At 52.1% G+C, this 20,903-nt stretch overlaps 1 protein-coding gene across 2 annotated transcripts in view; it reads left to right on the top strand.

The window, feature by feature from the left end:
- The window catches only part of Iffo2 (intermediate filament family orphan 2), a 45,645-nt gene extending 26,697 nt beyond the window's left edge, over window positions 1–18,948 (top strand). The window contains exons 2-9 of one of the 2 annotated variants that reach the window (XM_087906963.1): window positions 3,218–3,278; window positions 5,024–5,119; window positions 6,315–6,455; window positions 7,638–7,777; window positions 12,890–13,010; window positions 13,127–13,219; window positions 14,090–14,220; window positions 14,885–18,948. In XM_087906963.1, the coding sequence (XP_087763089.1) occupies window positions 3,218–3,278; window positions 5,024–5,119; window positions 6,315–6,455; window positions 7,638–7,777; window positions 12,890–13,010; window positions 13,127–13,219; window positions 14,090–14,220; window positions 14,885–14,990 (889 nt within the window). In that variant the 3' untranslated portion in view covers window positions 14,991–18,948. The remainder of the gene's footprint in view (window positions 1–3,217; window positions 3,279–5,023; window positions 5,120–6,314; window positions 6,456–7,637; window positions 7,778–12,889; window positions 13,011–13,126; window positions 13,220–14,089; window positions 14,221–14,884) is intronic. The other variant, XM_087906964.1, reaches the window with a different exon arrangement.
- Window positions 18,949–20,903: the final 1,955 nt, after the last annotated feature.

Below are 20,903 nucleotides of genomic sequence, written 5' to 3'. Positions count from 1 at the left end.
CCTCATGGGCCTGGGCCTCCCAGGGGAGAGCTACGAGCTGTGCACATGATATCCAGGCTACCTGGGAAACCTCTCCTGGTCCTTGGGCCGGCTGCCTGGAGTCTGTGGAGTTTTTCGAAGAGGATGCCTTGGAGAGATGACACTTGGGATGGTGTGGGAGAAAGGAGAAAGTTGTAGGAGGCAGAGGAGGAGGGAAAGAACAGGCTAACACTTACCCAGAGGCCAAGCCTGCTTCATCTTCACCTTGGGGTGGGGGCTAGTCCTTGGGGGATTAATACACCCTCCTCTCCAGTTCTTGCTTCCATCATCCCGCACTTAAGAGATGTTGGAAGGACTGAGTGTCAGAAAGGCCGGACACTCATCCTTCTGCCCCACAGGTGGTCTCTTGAAGGTGATCCCAGCCACTTTGTCCAGCTCAGAGCCACACCCTAACAGGAGCTTAGGGAACAAAGGCTTTCAGGAAAGTGTGTCCACCGAGCCCCTGACTTTTAAGTGTGTGTCCCCTCCTGGTGGCAAGTGGTCCTGTGTTGCCCTGCTGCTCTGTTCCCCGTGTTTGCAGGTCCTTCCCTGGCCAAGCCTCCCTCCGTAGGAAGCCCTGGACAGGGCTTGGGCGATGTCTGGGAAACAGGTGCTGAAACCTCAGCCAGCCACTCAGCTGACAAGATTCTGGTGAAGCCAGGTCCCCGGGAGATGCACCACCTGTCTGTCCAGGCAGCTAGCGGCTGAAGGGCAGAGATTTTCTGCATTGTCAACATGCTAGCCAGCTGTGCCAGATTTTTCTGCTGCCACCCCTGGGAGGGACATCTCTTTGGGGCAGGGGCTCGATCTGTGCAGCCAGCTGCTGTCTACATTCAGGGTCTGTCTTTCCTCCCTTGGGGGGCAGAGGAGCAGCTGCATGCCTACCCCAGCTTTGGAAGTAAAAGGCCTGTGAAATCATTTGCACAAACCCATCCTTGGGGTACAGCCTGGGAAACATGATGGAAGTGGGTGCAGGGAGGTCGAGGCACTGGCAGTGTGGACACACAGAGTGCCATCTGCAGGCTGGCATCACCCGCGAGCTGTCTGCCTCGTGTAGGCTTGCTGAGTTAGGGTTTCGTGTGGGAACAAGATGGCTGGGTGATCACCTGCAGGACCTAGGCTGAGTGAGTTTTGTGTCCCAGCTCCCTAGTGCTAGCTGTGTGACTTTAGAAAAGTGACTTCATTTCTCGGAACCCCAGCTCCTTCATCTGCAAAGTAGTTTTGGATAAAACCCCGGGAAGATTAGTAATTCGTGTGAAAGCTGATGTGTGTATGAGGGAATGAGTACCGTATGTGAGGCCCAGACAACTTCTGTCAATAAATAGCTGCTGTTCCTTTCTGGAGATCCAAAGGCAATGCATGGTTGATGACGGGTAGGTCTGACTTCCAGCTAGACGAAACCTTTCCTAGAGGAAAGGTTAAGGGTATTCTTCTGCATTCCAGGAGTGTGTCGGGGGGGGGGGAACCAGTGCTGTGCTCGTCTCTCTCCTTCAAGTGCTTGGTTGCTTCTGATGTTGGCATGAGAGGGCCTGACCCCAGCAGCTGGACTGCAGCCAGTACCCCACGTTCTCCCTTGCATCTTCTCTGCCCTCCCCATCAGAGCAGTGTGGCCAGGAGCGATGATTCAGCCCGGACCTTGTCCTGGGCCTTCGTCTCCGCTGAGGGAAGCTCCAAATGCCCTGGGCTGCTAGCAGTGGTGAGGGGAGCCTGGCACCCCTGCCCTTCTTGGTAGTCCTACCCTCCTCAATGAGAGGTGGCCTGGCTCTGGATTTGGCCTCATCTGTGACATCCTGTGTAACCTTGAACAAATGCAGCCTAGGTCTCAGTTTTTCTCTGTGTTCAGGGGTTGGGGTGTGGAGGTGGGGGCATCTAGGGAGAGAGTTCCATTCTGTCTCCTAGGGCCCTGAGATCCCTTCTGTGTCCTCTGTGCTCTGTACTTCCAGGACTCAGGGCAGATATAGGCCCTGCCATGCGACTGGTTAAGGCGGAAGTAGACCCATGTCTCCCGGGAGCCTGGCAGGGCCAGCTTGTGTGGAGAGAGGAGGCATTTTCCTCAGTGTGTGCAAACAGTATCCATTTTCTCTTGTTTCCAAAAGCTGGTGATGTAACCAACCCTTCATCCAGTCCTCCCCTCTGGCCTATTTTTAGCCTGGCCCCACAGCTTCTTAAGAGGCTCAGACCTCCTTGCTCAGCGACCATGTAGGGAGGGTAGTATGGAGTGAAGAAAGACAGAAGCCTGTCTGTTTGTCCCAAGGCGGAGGAGGGCAGGCACAGGCTGCCAGTTCCTCCAGGCAGGGAGGGGATCTTAATGAGGTGCTCATCCTTGGAGGCTGAGTCTTGGCTCCCCCTGTCCTAGCCACACATTGGGAAGGGTCTCTCAGCCATGCTTTGTTTGTCTGCTGTGACATGGGGGCGATGGTGGCATCCATCCCACAGACTACTGGAGGCCTGAGTCGCATCATGGAAACCTCTCTCAAGAGAAGCTGGCGCTGTTACCTTTGTTAGTGCCCCCCCCATTGTCAGAGCCCCCTGGAGCTGCCTCTCCCCTTTGCCTGGTTAACCTGCATGCTTGCCCGTCTTTGCCGCTTCAGCTTCTACCAATGCTGTGTACACGAAACACTATGCACAAAGTTCTCAGGTCTGGCGTGCAAGAAACACTGCAGCAGGGAGGGCTGGACCTACCCATGGATTAGGTGTGGGCCTTTGGAAAAGCAATTTAACCACCGAGCTTAGTCTCCACATCGGCAAGACTCTGAAACCTGCACGGGCAATTTCTGTGGCCTGTGAGGCGTGCTGCAGAGCACCTAGCCCTGATAATAGTGTTTAGCATGGTAAGCTTGCGTCTTAAAGAGGAGTCTTAAAGCCTGGCTTTGGTTCTCTACCTTACAGCAGCGGCTGGACCAGCAGCGTTTGTGTAGCCCTTCACAGTTTGCATGGGATAGGCAGCGGTCTTTCCCATCTCTGTCTCCACAGTACCATGCTTGCGCCTCAGACGTGGCATTTGCCACCACTGGACCCTGGGATTAGCGCCACTCCACGGTCTTGTTGCTCCCCCTACCTCTAGGTAGGCTGGGAGCTTCCTGGAGGTCAGGCAGCTTTTCCTAGGCATCTTCCCTGTCCTGTGTGGACGATGAGGCGGGAACTGGGTGGGACTGGCAGGAGGAGGTCCTCTGACCACTTGTTCTTCTTGCTGTTCCAGATGGGAGGAAGAACTGTCCAAGCGTATGAACCTTCAGACCATGGTGGACACACTGCAGGAGGTAAGAGTCTCCAGAGTCCCCAGAGTCCCCAGCCGGAGAGGTTGGCAAGTTAGCTATGAAGCCGTGCTGGGGAAAGCTGGGCAGAGGGTCCTAGCTAGCATAGCCCCTGCCCTGATCACCTGCCACCTCAGGCCATTTACAGGGCAGAAGCAGGACTTGGGAAGTCTGGGTCTTACTGGATGACTGGGGCCCGCTGCTTCTCTCTCCTGCCTCTCAACCTCCAAGTGCCACTTGGAATAGGTGGTCTTCAGGTCTCTTTCACCTTCCAATGGCAAGTTCCTCAGATTAGGACTGATACCTTGGAGACACCTGGGGACACATCCTCTGGTAGCTCCAGCCTCCAAGCAGGCTCGGGGCTGGCCTGAGGTCATTCACCTTGTTCCTCCCTCTGGCATTCAGTTCCTCCCTCTGCATTCGGGGCTGCACCACTCGTACTTACTGGGAACTCCGAGCAGCACGTTTTAGCCTCCGCCTGTTTTCCTCTCTTCTGTCACAACCAGACCAGCAGCACCATGAGAAGGCAATGCAGTGTTAGTTGTGGGTTTTTTTTTTGTTTTGTTTTTTGTTTGTTTGTTTTTTGTTTTGACAGCCGGTGTAGTGGCTCGCACCTATAATTACTTAGGAGGCGCAGGCAGGGGATGAGGAATTTAAGTTCAGCCTGGGTTGCATAGTGAGTTCCAGGCAGCTTGGGTTTTATGAGACCCTGATTCAACAAAGCAAAGCAATTTTTTTTTATTTTATTATTATGTATACAATATTCTGTGTGAATGTCTGCAGGCCAGAAGAGGGCACCAGACCTCATTACAGATGGTTGTGAGCCACCATGTGGTTGCCGGGAATTGGACTCAGGACCTTGGGAAGAGCAGGCAGTGCTCTAACCACTGAGCCATCTTTCCAGCCCCTAGCAATTTGTTTTTAAAGATGGACCGGCGGTGTGTCTCAGCCCTTTGCCTATCTCATGCGTAGCTCCAAGTTTGATCTCTAGCACCAAGAAAGATAATTAAAACTGAGAATTAGTTGTTCCTAGGATGAGTTAAAAATTCAAATCACTTTCTGACGTTTAAAGAATTTATTTTCTAAGAAAGTGAGAGACACAGCTTGGATGGTAGAATATTTGCTTAGTGCGCATGAAGCCCTGGGTTCCCAATGTAAACAGTGTGTGGTGCACACCCGCAGCCCCAGCGTTTGAGACGTGCAGCTGGGGCGATCAGTTCAAGGTCGAGCCGGGCATGTCATCAGATGCCTTTGGTTCCAGCACTTGGGAGGCAGAAACAGGTGGATCTCTGAGGTTAAGGCTAGCCTGGTCTACAGAGCAAGTTTCGAGACAGCCAGGGGTACCAGGAAAACCCATTCTTGAAAAACAAACGAACAACAACAAAAGAAGTTTAAGGTCATCCTCAGCTACAGAGGGAGTTTGGTCTAAAAAAAAAAGAAGTATAGGAAAGAAGCAAATGTCTTTTTATTATTAAAAAGAAATAAGCACCTGGTAGACTGGCAATTGATTGACCTTGTATTTCTAAGTGCTGGGGAGCCTGCTGGTCTTAACCTACCCTTTGCTCCTGATGTTTTTCTTCACCATACATGACCCACAGGAAGTGCTGGGAGCAGTCGGCACAGCTTGGCAGCCAGGCTGGGCTGAGGGATGCAGATGTGTAGTTTATTTAGACATTGAGTGGCCGGGCCTTGGACCCAGGTGTCCATCCTCTCCTCCTCTTTAAAGCCTGCCTATCTCCGTCCATCTGCAGGCAGCGCAAGAAGCTGAGGCTATCCAGGAGGAGATGAACGAGAAGATTGAACGGCTCAAGGCTGAGCTGGTGGTGTTCAAAGGGCTCATGAGTGACGTAAGTGGTATGGCCGTCATCCCAGGCATCATGACATCCCTTTACCCATCATGCCAAATGCTTCATTCACTCCGAGGCTCGAGCTCGGCTTATAGTTAACAGTCGTGGCTGGCTGGTTTGTTCCGATGAGGGATGCACTGGGGACCAGGTGCCTCCCTGCCCTCCCCACATCGCTTCCCTATGTCTGAATAGAGGTGCTTTAACCGCTGCTTAACCCATCGCCCTCCTCCTCGGGCCCCTGACATCTGTATGTGTTGCTCGATTCTCCCCAACTTGCCACGTGGCAACCTCGGTGTCTGCAGAGCATAGGTGACCGAATGGACGTGGGCTGTGCCAACCCAAGAGACTTCAGGCTCAGGGAGCCCGCTCTCCTGAAGGGTGTCCTTGTTAAGTTGGGAATGGTTGGCATGTGCATCTTCTTGGCCATCTGGGGCCCCCCTGAGTGACTGACCATGGGTGGAAACAGCTGTTAGCCACATAGACCTCCTTGGCTGTTAGACCTGGGTTTCTTGCCACCTTCGGGCAGTCTGCCAGGAGAGTCCACCTGAAGGAGAAGGAGCCTGAATTTGGTGACTCAGCCTGGCTCAGCTCCTGGCTTTCAGGGTCATGCAGTTGAGTGTGGTTAGATGAAGCTGTGGGACCCAGGTGGAGGCCACATGTCTTCTTTCACTTGGACGCAGAGGGAACCCTTCCTCTTCCTATGTGACCCCTGCTGTTGTCTGCGGCAGGAATCTAGAGAGAGAGCTGCTGAGACAGGCACGTGATGGGGGACAGCGGGGCACCAGGACGGGAGCAGAAGGGGAGTCTGTGCATTTCTTGTGTGTGTGCTGGAGAGTTAAACCAAAGCCTTGGAAGGCTGCCTCTCAACAGTCTCAACATCCTTATCCTCTGCTGCAACCAAGCCAACATTGCCGTGCCCTGCAGCCCTGAGGGGGACCAGCACACACTGCCTCACATCTTCCCTCCTGAAGCCCCCATGTCCCTTCCTACCCTGAATAGTGCTGACCAATCCTCCACCATTAGGAAAGGCTTGACACCCGCTCCCCCCACCACAACGGTCAACACCCGCTTCCTCCCTGCCCCCGCAATGGACTCCAGGGGCTTCCCCACCCCTAGGGGTCTCCCTCATCCTCTGACGGCCCCCTCATGCTTGCTCCGTCCCTGGCTCACATAACCCCTGCTGTCCTCCCTGCAGCCCATGACAGACCTGGATACAAAGATCCAAGAAAAGGCTATGAAGGTGGACATGGACATCTGCCGCCGAATCGATATCACGGCTAAGCTGTGCGATGTCGCGCAGCAGCGGAACTCGGAAGACGTGTCCAAGATCTTCCAGGTGACCAGGGCCAGCCCCGCTCACCAGTCCCCACCCCGACCTCATAGAGCAAGCCCTGACTTCTACCACACCCAGTTGATGCCTCTTTCTCTCCACATTTTGCTCATTATCCGCCCCCCATCCCCCGCTATCCTGAGGTAGTCAGTCACCTGACCCTCTGACCTCCCCTAGGGAGACACAAACTTGGGGATCTGTAGTTCACAACTGAGGAGACTGAGACCTTGGGGGCCCATAGGACGTACCAAGAAAGGGCATGGTAGAGCCGGGCTGGAACCTCCTGTGCCCACTGTTCCTTACAAAGCCTCTTTCTCTGAGACTCTGATTTGTTCCCATGTTGGGGGAGCCCTGGCCAGGTGGTGGGGAGCCCTGACAACTGGTCCTCAGGATTCCTGAAGAGAAGCTCTTGGCGCTTGCCTAGTTCTCGTTTCCCTCTCCTGGTTTCCCACGTGAGAGAGAGAAAGGCAATTGGTTGGCACCAGTGGATGGTTTGGGAGAGGGCCTGGGTACGGTCCTCCTGACAGTGGGCGCGCGTCACTCTCAGAAGTTTCGGGTCATAGTCTGGCTTGTGCTTTAGCCCAGGGCAGTGCCATGTGTTGTTGCTTTCTGTGTGTGACTCTGGACATAGTGGGGGGAGGTCGGAGCCTCCCCCAGTCCTTTCTCCATCTCATGCCTCCTCGCTGCTCCCTGAGGGGAGCAATGCAGCCCTCATTTGCTTGGGTCTTGTCGCTTGGAGCAAAAGTTTGGTGAACCACCCTCATGCCTCTGCATGTGAGAGGAAGATTCTGAAAGCATGCAGCTCTTTTGACCTTTGATGGGGTTTCTTTACTTCTCTGACTGGCTTTGAGACATCCCAGGTGATGATACCTTGATCTGGCCTACCATTGTTCCCAGTCACGAGACTGCTTTCCTGGTGATGGGTGAGCTGAGCTGGCCCAGTCACTAGCCCTCCCCGGGCAGGACTTGGTCCCTATGTCTGTGTCCTCCACCCTGCATGCCTCATACCTCACGCTTTCTGCTAATGCTGCGCGCTTCTTAGAGGACCTATGCAGCTCCCTGCGGTGGTGGCTGGCTCCAGCCATACTCCATCTACTCCTTGGGACGATGGTTCCTGTCCAGGCTCAACCTTGCTCTCCGCCCCAGGCAAGCACCCCAGTTACCTTGGCTTCTTCCTTCCCTGTCCAGGTGGTCCCTAAGAAGAAAGATCGTAAGGTGGCTTCAGATGATGACATCTCAGAGCAGGATGGGGAGGTGAATCGGTTCTCAGATGAGGAGGTCGGCTCCATGAACATCACGGACGAGATGAAGCGCGTGTTTAACCAGCTGTGAGTACCCAGGTTGCCCAGCCAGGGGACATACCAGTGGCTGGCTGAGAAGATCCCCAGGTGTGATGTGTCCCGGAAGAGTTTGGATTCTGTGTGTGTGTGTGTGTATGTGTGTGTGTGTGTGTGTGTGTGTGTGTAGAGAGAGAGAGAGAGAGAGAGAGAGAGAGATAGAGTATGTGTGTGCATGCGCGAGTGTGTGTATGTGTGTGTGCCCGTGTGCAAGTGTGGGTGCACAAAATCCAGAGATCAATCTTGGGTGTCATTTCTCAGGTGCTTGTTTCTGGGAGTCAGGGTCTGTCATTGGCGTGGGACTTACGTTAGACTAAGCTGACTGGCCAGTGAGCCCCAGGGATCCACCTGGCTCCTCCTCTCTAGTACTGGGGTGGCAAGTGCACACAATCAGACCAGGCTGGTCTCGAACTCAGACATCTGCCTACCTCTGCCTCCCGAGTGCATCGCCTGGCTCCATGCCTGGCTTTTTTACTTGCATTCTGGGGATTGAACTCAGGTTCTCAAGCACTTTACCTACTAAGCCATCTTTCCAGCCCCTGGATTCATTTTTTTTAAAAGATGTCTTTCTAAAAAATTTAAAATGTATTTATTTGTATTGCATGAATGTTTTGGCTGCATGTATATTTTTGTGGAGATCATCCTGGAACAGGAGTTCTTAGAGAAAGCTGTGAGCCACTGTGTGGGTCTAGGAATCGAACCCAGATCCTTTGCAAGAGCAGCCAGTGCACTTAACTGCCAAGTCATCTTTCCAGCCCCTATTTTTTTTTTTATTTTATGTGTATGAGTGTTCTTCCGGCATGTATGTCTGTGCACCATGTGCCTACGGAGGGCAGAAGAGGGCATCATGTCCTCCAGGACTGGAGTTGTAGATAGTTATAAGCCACCATGTAGGTTCCCAATAGAACTTGGATCATATGGAAGAGTAGCCAGTGCTCTTAACCACTGAGTCCTTTTCCAACGGTTTTATTTCATATGTATTGGTGTTTTGACTGCATGTCTGTCTGTGTGATGGTGTTGGAGCCCCTGGAATTGGAGTTACAGACAGTTGTGAGCTGCCATATGGGTGCTGGGAATTGAACCCAGGTCCTCTGGAAGAGCAACAGGGGCTCTTTGCTAGATTCTTTATATTCAAACAGAGAGTTTGGTAAGCTTCCTGTTTTAAGCCTCCCTTTGGAATCTTGAGGCCAGATATCACATGGCACCATCCATGGCTGGGCATCTAGTGCCTGCCATATTTGGGATGTGTGCCCATGATCCTTTATGTCACCTGCTACCCTCAGTTCTTTAGAACACCCCCTACCCAGAGAGGTGTAGGGAGACAACTAGGATTGTCCTTCCTTGCCCAAAGGGTGAGAAGGCAGGGCTGTCCCATCTCCTCCCTCTTCATATGCAGCACTGTCTGATGACATCATGTATCCAGGTGGGGCCAGGAGTGTAGTCTCTCCTTAGTGGGCTGTTCCCAACCGTGCATTACACAGTGGCCAGTGGGCTGTTCCCAACCGTGCCTTGGGTCCTCTCTTCCAGTTTCTCTTGGTGGGCTGGTGAGTTGACCCGTATGTGGTTCATGGGAAGACCTTTGATAGTAACCAAGTGTCCTTCACGAAATGACACTTGCCTTCCTCCAGACCTTCATTAAGTGGGCAGGGTCATTATTAACCTTTTCAAAGGCTCCAAGGGGACTCAGCAGGACATGACAGAGTTGGACTCGGACAGCAACCTGCCCCACCCACTAGCATTCCCTTCCCAGGAGATGCTGGCTGAGTGACAGAGTCTGGCTTGAGCATAAAGCTGATAGGCAGAGCCACGTGGCACCAGCCTTTGGGAACCGTGTGTGCGTGCGTGTGTGTGTGCGTGTGTGTGTGTGTGTGTGTGTGTGTGTTGTGTGGGTGTGCAGGCTCAGTGATGTCACATTGGTAGCTTAGACTTTATCATGGCAAAAAGTCGACACATGCCACCATTCAGGACTCCCCTGCAAAACCTTACAGAGAAGTGCACCAGAACCCATTGAATACATTGATTTAGGGCTGATGACACTGTGGCCTTGGCCTACTTGGTGCTTTGTTCTGAACCCCGACCCATTTTTTACTCTAATCTATACAGTACCCCAAGGTGGGATTGGGAGAGGGCACCGAGGGAGTCAAGAGCAGGGCTGGAGCCCCATGCTCTCGGGCACCTGGTTTCTGAAAGCTCAGCTCTGCCACAGCTGGCACCATCCAAAGACCAGGCCACCAGCTTTCTGAGCTCCATATAAGGGAAGCATTGCTGGAGCACAGTAGGGCAGAGCCAAGCCCACTTACATGGCTCGGTGCTGTTTCCCTTCGCCAACCTTCCTGCTCGGAAGACATGTCCGTCTTCTGTCTGCTGCGTCACTGTTCCTGGCTGCTTCCTCTTTGGCTTAGATTGGTACTTAGAGAGGATGAGCAGGGTGGAGTTGGGAGTTCCTCACCTGACGTCTGATACCTGATACCAACGTTCCAACAGAACCAAGAGGAGGCTGGACCTTTGCAATTTATAATGCCAAGGACACCCCTTGACTCCTGTTTGGTCTTTGAACTGGAGTCTCCCTCCAGATCTATCCCCTCACCTTTTACTAACAAGAAGGGATCCTCCAACTACCACTTTTTTTTTTTTTTGAGATAGGGGCTCATGTAGCCTAGGCTAGCCTCAGGTTTGCTATATAGTCTAGAATGAACTTGAACTTCTGATCTTCTTACCTCCACCCCATGAATACTAGGACCCATGCCTGGTTTCTGCAGTGCTGGGACTCAAACCCAGGGCCCCGCTTGCATGATGGGCCAGCACTCTCAATTGGTTTTCCCCAGGTTGCTCTGGAAATTCCTGGGCCTATGTCACTATTGGATGCTCAGACACCCCAAATCTCCTTCGATATTTTGTGAAGTCCCTAGGGAATCATTAAACTGGTCAGAAATGTGCAGTGTAGAGGTACCCATCCAGAGGGTTGAGTTGAGGGTGCATTTGGCGAAGGATCCTTCTTGTGTGTGGAAAATGCACTCATCTGGGAGCAGTGGAGAAGTGATCCCTCATGAGGTCAGCACTGGAGTATTGGCAGGGTTCAGCGTCTAATTAGGTCTGTCGGACTTTAAAGTTGCCTAAATTAAATATATATATATATATATATATATATATATATATATATATATATATTTGATCATCCCCTACGCCTATTCTGTTGCTCTAGCTGGTGCTAATGGCTCCTGCAGAGGCTTTTCCTTCTACCTGATAACTCCGTGAGCCCGTGCCCCAGCCGGGTGGTTATGCCCCGCTCCCCCAAGCCAGTTAGTTCTAGTGAGGCTTTCGAATGACACACCCGTGTCAGAACCCTGTTTTGTTTTGATCCAGATCAGTGACTTGGGCTTCCGACCAAGGCTGAGAGGAATTTCAACTGCCTTCCAAAGTCCCAGGGAGGGGTGGGGGCTCTTTCCGCCTCTGCTCTCGTCCATCTTTCTTCCTGTCTGTTCTGGCTAGCCATCCCTTAGCGGGGCTTTCCTTCAGATCTCAGCCGCTGGAAAGGAAGTGAAGTCAGTAGTGGACTATGTGATGTGCTAATGGGTGGACCCCAGGGGCTCAGAATCGCCTCCTCCTCCAATATCCAACCCCAAGCTTGGTTCCTGACTCACGGGCGCCACCTACAGGTCCTACAAGAATTGCTTTTGGGCAGTCTGGCCTACCTCTAGGGAGCGCTGGAGGAAGCTTTTGAAGCTTTTTTTTTTTTTTTTTTAAAAAAAAAAAATCAGAACTTTCTCTGCATTGCTGCCGGTTGGTCCCCAGCTAATATCGTTGTTGAACGATGTAGAGCAGAGAGCAGAGCTCAGAAGAGTCAGGATAGAATAGAAAAAGGGAAGCATACACAGTGGGAGAACTCGGAATGGAAGTCTGCAGATTCTTCTGTGCCACTGATGTAAACTCAGCCCGATATCGCAACACAAACCTGTAATCCCAGGATTTGTTTGTCTGTTTTGGTTTGGTTTTTGAGGCAGGGTCGTTCTATATAGCCTTGGCTGGCCTAGAACTTACTACGTAGAGCAGGCTGGCCTCGAACTCACAGAGGTTGCTACCACATCCAGTAGATGGAATTTTTTAAAAGGGGGCAGAGCAATCTATGCATCTTGGGAACCAGTCCTGGGCAAAACCCTGTAGAATTAGTCTTTTTCCTCCCCATTCTGGCCAACAGGAAAGACTCTAAAGTCACTTCGATTTTGAATTCAAACCCAATGTTAGCATATATTCGTTTAGAAGAACACCCAGTCTTCCCTGAGTCTTGGTTTGCTGAGCTGTAAAATGAAACTAATAAACTTGCTAGCCTCCACGTTGGAGGCTGGCCTTAGTTGGTTTCAAAGCTATAGAGAACCAGAAGGGTTGCAGCTGTGCCCCTGCTACACGCTGAGTTTCCTTCTGAGCTGTGGTCCCCTCATCTGCAAAACGTGAGGAGCATGGTTGGATTTGCCTTGCTCAATATGGTGGAGGAAGTCATTCTTTTGACCAGAAGCATGTCTAAAGGAGAGAGAGAGAGAGAGAGAGAGAGAGAGAGATTTAAAAAGAAATTTATTTTGTGTATGTGTATGAATGTTTTGCCTGAGAACCATGTGAGCGCACTGCCTGCAGAGTCTAGAAGAGGGTGTCGGGGCCCCTGGAACCAGTGTTAGCAGACAGTTTTACACTACCGTGTGGATACTGGGAACTGATTTCTAGTCCTTTGCAAGAGCAGTAAGTATTCCTCACTGCCTAGCCATCTCTCTAGCCCTGGAGGAGGGGGTGGATTTTTGACACAAGGTTTCATACCATAGCTGAATCTGATTGGTGCTCACTATATAATATAGCCCAGGTTGGCTTTGAATCTATTCATCCTGTCTCATCCTCCTGGGATTATAGACACACACCACACTACTTCTGACTTAAAACCAGACTTCTAATTGTACAGAAGCATTCTGCATTTTGAGAAACTAAAGCTCATTTTGGATAAGACAATTGGCTTTGGCTACACGCCATCTTTTTCGAGACCCGCCTCGTGGTTGCACACTCACTGGGGACGATGTCCCTGACTGTCCTCTGTTCAGTCATGCCCTTTGATGTCACCCACAGGCGGGAGACCTTTGATTTTGATGATGACTGTGACAGCCTGACTTGGGAGGAGAATGAAGACACGTTGCTGCTATGGGAGGATTTTACCAACTGTAACCCGACCATTGACCTGCAGGGCGAGGTGAGCCCGGGACCTGCCTTCTCTGGGATTTTCCTCTTTCCCCCACAATCCCTTGTTTTTTACCCTTTTTATGTAGCCTGTGCTCCCCAGCTCAACTGTCTCTTCTGTCTCCCCAGCAAGAAGAAAACTTGGGCAACTTGATCCATGAGACTGAATCCTTCTTCAAGACGAGAGACAAGGAGTACCAGGAGACGATAGGCCAGATCGAGGTGAGTGCTCGGCCACGGGGTCTGCTCCAGAGTCTCCTGGGGGCTGCATAGTTGAGATCCTGGATGATCGAGTGTCCATGGAAATGCAGGCTTACAAAATGGGACAAGCAAGGGGGTCAAGAGTCAGGAGCCTGGCATTGCAAACCTGTCCTTATGAGAGTGTTAGTTTCCTAATCTGTAAAGTCAGACAGTGATTCCTGCCTCCCCTAAAGAGGCAGAGGCAGGAGAGTGCCAATAATAGCCTTACCCAGGGCCTAGTATCATTTGGCATCACTCCGAGCCAGCCCTTGTTGTTCTGGGTTATCCTTACCTCCTCTTCTGCTGTAGGGACTGGGTACCCATACAGAGGAGGAAATGATGTCAAAAGAGGCCACGTCAGTTGCCCACCATTTCTAAGTTAGGAAGCAGTAGTCAGGCCAGTGCTGGGCCACTGCTATACAAGAGTGAGTGCTCTTCCCATGTTGGAGAAGAAGCCCAGACTCCTCCCTCTGCCCTGGAGAAGCAGGTGTCATGGTACAGGAGAAGGCTCAGAGACATGAAGAATTTCCTGTTCGTGCCCATAGCCAGTTCCCCAGAGATGCTGAGTTCAGGGAAGTCCCCTGAATCAGATGGGACTTAGCCGGACAGACTTCTGGGGTTGCTAAGCAACCACCCCTCTTTTGACCAGAAGCATGTCTAAAGAAAATTGACCAGTGTGCAGAGAATAAGGGAGGTTGATGCCCACAAGGCAGAGATTTACGGTTACAATGTCCAGGGATGGCCTGGATGGTGCCAGGGTTGGCCTGCGTGGAGGAGGGTGGCTGCTGTTGCTGGTAAGCCGAGGTTCAAAGGTCCCCCTCACCACCTTTATCCCTCATCGACTCCTTCCAGCTGGAGCTGGCCACAGCCAAAAGCGACATGAACCGACATCTACACGAGTACATGGAGATGTGCAGCATGAAGCGGGGCCTGGACGTGCAGATGGAGACCTGCCGCCGGCTCATCAAGGGCTCTGCAGATAGGTACGGCCCGTGCTCCCCCAGGCTTCCGTGGTGGGCCTTCGAGAGACATCCTGGAGCTGCATCATGCCCCTTCACCACATTCTCATTTTCCTGACCATCCGTCTGCCCATCCACACATCTACCCACCCACCCACCCACCTAAGCCCCCAGTATAAGCACTGTTACCATAGGCAAGTGAAACTACTGGCCAGGGACCCCCTCGGGCAAACAGAAACCCGGGCTGTTTCCTCCACTGTGTGTAGTCCCCCATATGTTCTCAGTTGTCTGGGCTTTCCTGGGCACCACTTTGTGCTCAGACCAGGAATGATGGATGGCTGCAATGTAAAGAACCAAGCTGGACCCGAGACTCCCGCTCCTAAGGGGAAGCCACACACTAGACTAAGCAGTGGCTGGGGCGGGGGCAGGGGCTCCCAAGGAGTCACAAAAGCCATAAACTGCTCATGGAACCCGCAGGACCCCTCAGGGAGTAGATCCTGTTTGGTTCCTGTTACGTTATTGCGGGGGGATGGAACCCAGGGCCTCGTGCACCTAGGCAAATGTTCTGCTCACCCCAGCCCCTTTGGGTACCTTTTGACAGGTGTGACTGCCCAGAGTTCCTGGCCCTAGGATGTCAGGGGACCCAGGCTGCTCGCTGAAAGTCTCCCCTTTCTCCCATGCTTTGCAGGAATTCGCCATCCCCCAGCTCTGTGGCCAGCAGTGACTCAGGAAGTACAGATGAGATCCAGGATGACTTGGAGCGGGAGGCGGACGTGGAGCCCATGGTCAGCTGATAACGGAGGCCCCGTGCAACTGGTGGTCTCGGTGATGGGGCACAGCCTCTCCTCCTCACTGAGCCACGAGGGCTCCTCGCCACAGAGACTTCTGTCCTCCCTTCTCCGGAGGCCCAGCGGGACCGCTGCTTCCTTCCTTCCTTGACCACCCACCCACCCACCCACCCACGGAATGGTGCTGTCGATTTTCTATCGTTCTCCACATCACAATTGCAGACTTCTGTGCGGCAGTGCAGTGCAATGTGCCTTCTCCCTTAAGCTGAGCCACTTTGAGCTCCAAAGAATTCTTCCTAGCAGGTGTTTTTTATACAAAACTTTAAGGTGAGGGTGGGGCCTGGGGTGTGGTATCTTTTGGTTTTTCTCCCTCTCACCTGCTCCCCTGATTGGCCATGAGCTTCGTCCTCCCTCCCCGTGTCCTGGCCCTGACTAGAAGTCAAGTTGGTGGCCCTTTGGGGGAGTCTGCCTTCCAGAGGAAGGAGGCTGTTTACCTGCAGACCTGGGTGAGGACTCCTTAATACTTTCTCACCCACTGAAAGAGAGGTGGATGGAATGGCGGGAGGGAAGACCATTTTTTTTCTTCTTTTGGATCTAGTGGCGATGTGTTGGGGTAAGGCACTGTGGGGGACGGTAGAGCCTCACTGTTTAAACTATGCAAAAAAACAAAAACAAAAACAAAAAGCAGCTTGCCTTATATCTGTGAGGAAGGCAGGCCCTCTCTCAGAGTCCTGGGAAACCCTCATAGCCTCTGAGGGTGAGCCGTGGATCTGGGGGTGGTCCCATTCAGGTCTCCGGTGAGGCCTGCATTCTTTAAGCTGGCCTACTGGACTGCTGGCTTTCTTGGGAACCTCTGTGGGGTGGGGAGGGTGGGGTGGTGGTCTTTTATTGTCCTGATGACTTGACGTTCCCTCTCGCCTCTCCAGCCACCTGCCGGGTTCCACAATTGTAATTTCTCTGTGAGAAAAGTATGAATGGGCCAGGCCACCGGTACCCACTCCGTCCACCGTGGCGCCATCTTGGTCCTCCATTGTTCCTCTGGCTGGGAAAAAAAGCCTTTTGAGGGAGGAGGAGGGAGGTGGTGGGGCTCCTGGCAGGCTGGCAGTAGCCAGAGTAGAAGCCCCAAGTGAGGAGTGTCCACAGCCACTTGGTTGAACTCTTGGGGAGTCACTCTGAGCCAGTGTTTCCCCAAGGCTCCAATGGCCTGAGTTAAGGGGCCGTAAGACAGACCCTCCATCTAGTCTCAGCTGGGAACTCGCCTAGCTGTCAGGTTTATTTTTAATTTAGTTGTTCTTATTCTCGCGTCCACTCTAGTGGTTTTGATGGCCTATGTTGTTTTTGTTGACCCAGCAGCTCCCTCTGGAGGTCAAAGGAACAAAATGTACCCAGGGATCAGAACTCGTGGGCCCTCTGAGGCCTATGTGTTGAAGGACAGGGGACTCTGGGCTGGAGCCATGGTGGTACCCTGATTGTCCCCTGCATCCTTGTGTCTCTGTGTGTAAGCGACCCCATCTGTTTTGCATTTAGAACAAGTGTATATAATAGGAAAATGTATGTATAAAGAGGAGAGAGAATGTTATTTGTTGGCAACTTGTTTATCTAATTTATCAGAATTTGGTGGCCTTTCTCATGTGGTTCCACGATGGGGGGTGGGGCCCATCCTGTGCAGCCTGGCTGCAACATTCAGTTATCATCTCTTGATGACCAAACTGTCCTTCCTGGCAGGTACTTGGAGTGACAATGGTTTGGAAGAGACACAGCCCCTTCCCGCACCCCCTTTCCCACCTCCCATTCTTTTAAAGGTTACAGGGTTCATTAGCTTCTGGTTATTATTATTGTTATTATTGATGTTATTGTTTTGTTTTTATTTTAACCAAAGGGTATCAGAGCCAGATGGGCCTGGACCTTAGCTGCTGTAAAGATTTCCGTTTCCATGAGGGCAGGAAAATGGCTGCCCCCATGGGTCTCTTCGGCTGATGCTGAGGAAGGTGTCCATCCAGTGGTAGAGGCTGGGAGTCGGGCAGGCAGAGTAGAAGCTGGCCCTTAGCTGTTCTTCAAGGTGGCGGTGTGGTGACACATATCTCTAGAGTTAAGACAGTAAGCTATAGTATAAACATTTGGGGTGACGAAGGTTACCCTGGAAACTGGTGTCCTGTGGTGTTATTTTTTGCTTTCCCAACTGTATACTTAGGTCATTTGTCTAGGGCATATGAGAAAGGCAGGCTCAGGAGTGTTCCTTCCTGCAGACTTTCAAAGTCTGCTTTCCTCTAGAGAGAGGCTCCGAGGCAGGAAGATGACGGGGGAAGAGCAAGGGAATGGTGGGCATGCCTCCTGGGCTGCTTCTGGAGTCTGGGCCTGGCTTCCACTCTCTCTCTTTCTCCCTCTCTCTCTCTTTTTTTTTTCTAGTTCGTTGCCAGTGGGCCCCGCTTGTCCCCTCACTGTGAGCCCACAGCTTGCCAAGAAAGACCCCACCGCTCACTGGGGCAGCGCCTGCCCATTCTGGACGAACTCGTCCATCCTTGTAAACATGTACATACTTCCTTTTGAGTTTTCTATTTCTGAGTCCGGTGTCATATTGACACTGGCGTTTTCAGAGCTTCTCAGATGGGCTCTCCATGTCGCCCTTGGTCACGCTCCTAGTTTGGGGGGCCACAGACATAGGCACAGCAGGGAGACAGCCGCTTCCTTTCAGGTCCCTGGTTGGTTGTGAAACGCGCGCACACACACACACACACACACTCACACTCCTCTAGGACTCCAAAGGAGAACGATTGGGTAGTTTTGTCTCCCTGTGGCCGTGTGTCTGGAAGGCCTGTCCACTTTGGACTCTGCTCCGGGGGGTGGGGCTCAGATGACCTGTGCCTCGTCAGGCCACTTTGATGTTGGGGCGGGAGGAGAGGGGGTGGGCTAAGGGGTGTGATAAGATGTAACTTAAGCTAAATGTATTCTATTTATAAAGCAAGAGACTATTTTTGTGAAAGGATCAGGTTTTTAATCTAGGGTAGGAAGTCATGGTGGCTCAGCATTCTGCTGTGGATGAGGTGCCACCATGCTTGTTGACTCGGGGGGCATAACACTGAGTACCTCTCTCCTCCCCTTGCCGTCCGTTGTCAATGCACACAGCTGTGCAGAAATGGATTCTTCTTTCCTCAGCCCTCAGTGCTGTCCTTGGAAGTCTTGGAAGAGAGCTGGGGGTGGGGGGAGGTAGGAGGGAGGACGGGCAAGTGATTGCAGGAAACTGAGGTGGGGGAAGGGGTGCTTCAGAGGTAGGGTATAATGTTTCCACAGCTCCCCTCTGCTCCCACTCAGCTGTGCGGCGGAGGGGGGGCGGGTAGAGCTTGTGGGCTTGGGGGATATGGGTGCCTGGGGTTTACTGTGTCTGAAGTTATCAGACAGCTGGAGTAGGCACAGAAGGGAAGCCCAAGATGCTCAGAACTCAGCCCTGGCTGTGTCTACTCCAGTCTTTGTTCCCTGGATGAAGGACCAGGGCTCTGGAAGATTGCCTCAGACCTGGGTCCTCCCTTTGGGACCCCAAGTTTGGGTTTTGAAGCGTAACCACCTACCGGGAGGAGTGGGGAGGGGTCTGAGCGAAGCCATACACTCTCTCTGGGAGGGGCTTTTCCATTGTGTGAAGATCTCCAGGCTCAGTGTGGGCTCCGTGTGAGTCTTAGGTCAATCCCTTGCCTTTCCCGTTCCCTCCCACGCTCTCAGAGAAATGGGGTGAGCTCCCCACAAGGACCCCCTTATGCACATTGTAGCATCTACCTGGTTTTTAGTCTCACCTACCCCACGGTTGCTGTGTCTGTCAGCTGGGTCTGAAAATCACCGGGAGGGGTTTGTACTCACTAAAGACTACTGACCCTACCAGAAAACCAACCTGTTTACTGTACTGTTGTAAATACCATGCCCTTTATATCCTGTATATTGGCTTCTTTTAAATAAAATAAAAATGTCTTAGAACAGACCGTGTGTGCTTCCTTTAGTCATGGTGATTGTGGGAGGGTCAGAAGACTCAAGCAAACACATTAGCCAATCAGTGAGAAGATGGGGAGCTCCTGTTTGCGTCTCACAGTGAGACCATCCAGAAGGAGATAAGGCAGGATTTGACCAAAGAGCCCAGGCTAATTGGCACTGTCTGGTTTGAAGTTGAGGTCCCACCAGCTACAAAGCCTCCCTTTCACAAACCTCCCCCGAGTGTCTACAAGAAGCACCTGCTGGGCTCTGGATTCGATACTGTCCACTGTTCCAGTGACTTTTATTTAGTGGCCACTTTCAAAAGTGACATCCCTCCGACATGCGCGTCTTTCCCAGGGATGAAGAGAAGCTGCTGCTTGCTCATATTTATGCCGTGCCCTTTTCCTCCTCAGTGTTCTTGGCTCAGGTCTCCCAAGGTGTCTCCGATGGTGTAATTGAGCAGAAGGGAGAAGCCCAAGGTGACAGGCGGGCATTCGAGGTGGACACTATCATCCTAATCTACAGCAGAGGAAACAGCCCCAAAGGGGCTGGACTGGATGGTTTCTATGACAACTTGACACAAGCAGGCGGCCTCTGAAAGGAGGGAACCAAATCTGGGAAACCGCTTCCAAAAGATCAGGCTGTGGTTAAGCCTGCATGGCTTTTCCTTAATTGATAGGGGCGAGCCCATCCCATTGTGGGCAGTGCCATCCCTGGACTGGCGGGCGTGGGGGTCAATAAGAAAGCAGGTGAGCAAGCCAGTAAGCAGCACCCCTCCATGGGCCTCTGCATCCATTCCTGCCTCCAGGATTATATCCTGACTTTCTTCAGTGATGAACCGTAATGTGGAAGTGTAAGCCCAATAAACCCTTTCCTCTTCAACTTGCATTTGGTCATGGTGTTTTATCACAGCAATAGTAACCCTAACAAAGACAGAGGCTAATTTGCCCAGTGTGGTATCAAATTAGAACTAGATAGAAGTGACCTTACAGCAAATGCCCTAGCCACACTGCCACAGACATAGAAACACATTATTAAAGTTAGGAAACCCATACTGGTCTCTTGGGAATATAGTGGTTTCCTCGGGCATTATCCTAAGAGCAAGCTTCAGGAGCAGTTGTTTTTTTTGTGTGTGTGGGGGGGTGGTTCAAGACAGGGTTTCTCTGTGTGGCTTTGGCTGTCTTGGAACAAGTTCTGTAGATCAGGCTGGCCTTGAACACAGAGATTCCTCTGCCTCTGCCTCCCTAATGTTGGGATTAAAGGCATGCTCCACCACCGCCTAGCTCAGAAGCAGTTTTAATATGTTCGAATATTCATCAAGTAACTTCTCATGAAGAAAAATGGTAATTTTTCCCGGGGGACAGAGGGACACAGAGGAAAATCTTTTTTTGTGGGCAGAGGCTGGGGAAAAAAATGGAGAAAGAAAAAAATAGAAGGAAGGAAAGAAAAAGAAAAATGCTAAGCACAGGCCCGCTATGGTTTTATCTCATACTGATCCCAATCTGGAAGGAAGCAGGCCCTGGCAGCTGTCTTGGCCCTGTGCCAGGCTGGAAGAGCAGACCAAGCTCCATCCAGGGCGGTAGCCCGAGGGGTGGCGGCGGGAGCTGGCCATAGTGTCACCCCGCGGGCTCGTGCAGAATCGTGATCCGCAAGTGGCCAGGTTCTGGGACCCCTGCTGCACCTGTCGCGTGGACCTGGTCCCTCTGCCCCATCTACTAATGAGCACATGCTCCAATCAGGATCTGGCATTAGCTACTGCAACTCTCCGACCAGACCTAAGAAGTATGCAACTTGCGGGTCCCGCAGATTGGCCCGGAGGCTTCCATGTGTGACTGTGATTGGTCAATGAGGCTCACGCCCTCTTGTCTTGGGTCATACCATAAGGAGAGGAGGAGAGGAGAAAAGATCATCTATTTTAGCGCATTTCTGCCAGGTTCTCTTACCCCGAGGTTGACAGTGGCATTT

The sequence above is a fragment of the Myodes glareolus genome, chromosome 6 (genome assembly GCF_982192425.1).
Source record: "Myodes glareolus chromosome 6, mMyoGla1.1, whole genome shotgun sequence".
Taxonomy (NCBI): domain Eukaryota; kingdom Metazoa; phylum Chordata; class Mammalia; order Rodentia; family Cricetidae; genus Myodes; species Myodes glareolus.
This window is presented reverse-complemented; position numbering and strand designations above follow the sequence as displayed.